General features: G+C 55.3%; 1 protein-coding gene across 1 annotated transcript in view; it reads left to right on the plus strand.

The window, feature by feature from the left end:
- DMRT2 (doublesex and mab-3 related transcription factor 2) overlaps positions 1-827 on the plus strand; it is a 7,260-nt gene that overhangs the window by 2,050 nt on the left and 4,383 nt on the right. The window contains 1 exon segment of the mRNA XM_010860732.1: positions 629-691. Coding sequence (XP_010859034.1) covers positions 629-691 — 63 coding nt within the window.

Raw genomic sequence — 827 nt, forward strand, 5'->3', positions numbered from 1 at the left:
GCGTACCCGCCAGCCGGCTCACCCCCTCCCGGGTGTTTGGGGCCGCGGTGGGGGTCGGGAGTCGGGGAGGCAGGTAACGCACACTCTTCGGCCCGGGTCTTCCAGGCGCCTGGCCCTGCCTCAGAAGGATGTGAGGATACCTCTGCCCACGCTGGCCTGCGGTGTCGGGAGGCAGGAAGCCATGGCCATCGCTGGGGAACTTGGCAGAAAAGATTTTGTGTGAAGAAGCAGGCAGAGAGGTCTTGAAAGTGGTTTAGTTCCTTTGGGGACATTATGGGACATAATTTTATTTCGATTTTCTATATTTTATCGTTTATTTTGGTGGTGTTGGGAAGCGGAGGACAGAGGCCATTGCAGCTCCCTAAGTCCATGGGCGTATTACCCAGCTGATCGAGAAAAAGAACCACCCAGCACTTAGAGCTCACAGCACTTCCGCAGTCACGGGCCCCTTAGGAAAGTTGCTGCCTATTTATGTGTTTGTCAGTCGTGTCCCACTCTGCGACCCCACGGACTGTAGTCCACCAGGCTTCTCTGTCCAGGGGGTTTTCCCGGCAAGAACACTGGAGTGAGTTGCCGTTTCTTACAGATGAGAGCAAAAGTGACTTGGGAATTTTGAAGAGACGTCTGACTTCCAGGAGAACTACCTAAGAACCAGTTGACAGATCTCTGCCGCCAGCGCGGGGCTATGGCTGTGAGGAGAGCCTGAATCTTCTTTAAGGGAAAGGGTCTTCTTGAACCTCGGCCTGGGACTGTGTGTTTCTTGTGTCCCTGTGCAAGCGCGCTCCGAAGAGAGCGGGCAGCTCCCACTTGGGGGTGGATGGAGAATT

The sequence above is a fragment of the Bison bison genome, unplaced genomic scaffold, assembly GCF_000754665.1.
Source record: "Bison bison bison isolate TAMUID 2011002044 unplaced genomic scaffold, Bison_UMD1.0 scf7180017864469, whole genome shotgun sequence".
Lineage (NCBI taxonomy): Eukaryota > Metazoa > Chordata > Mammalia > Artiodactyla > Bovidae > Bison > Bison bison.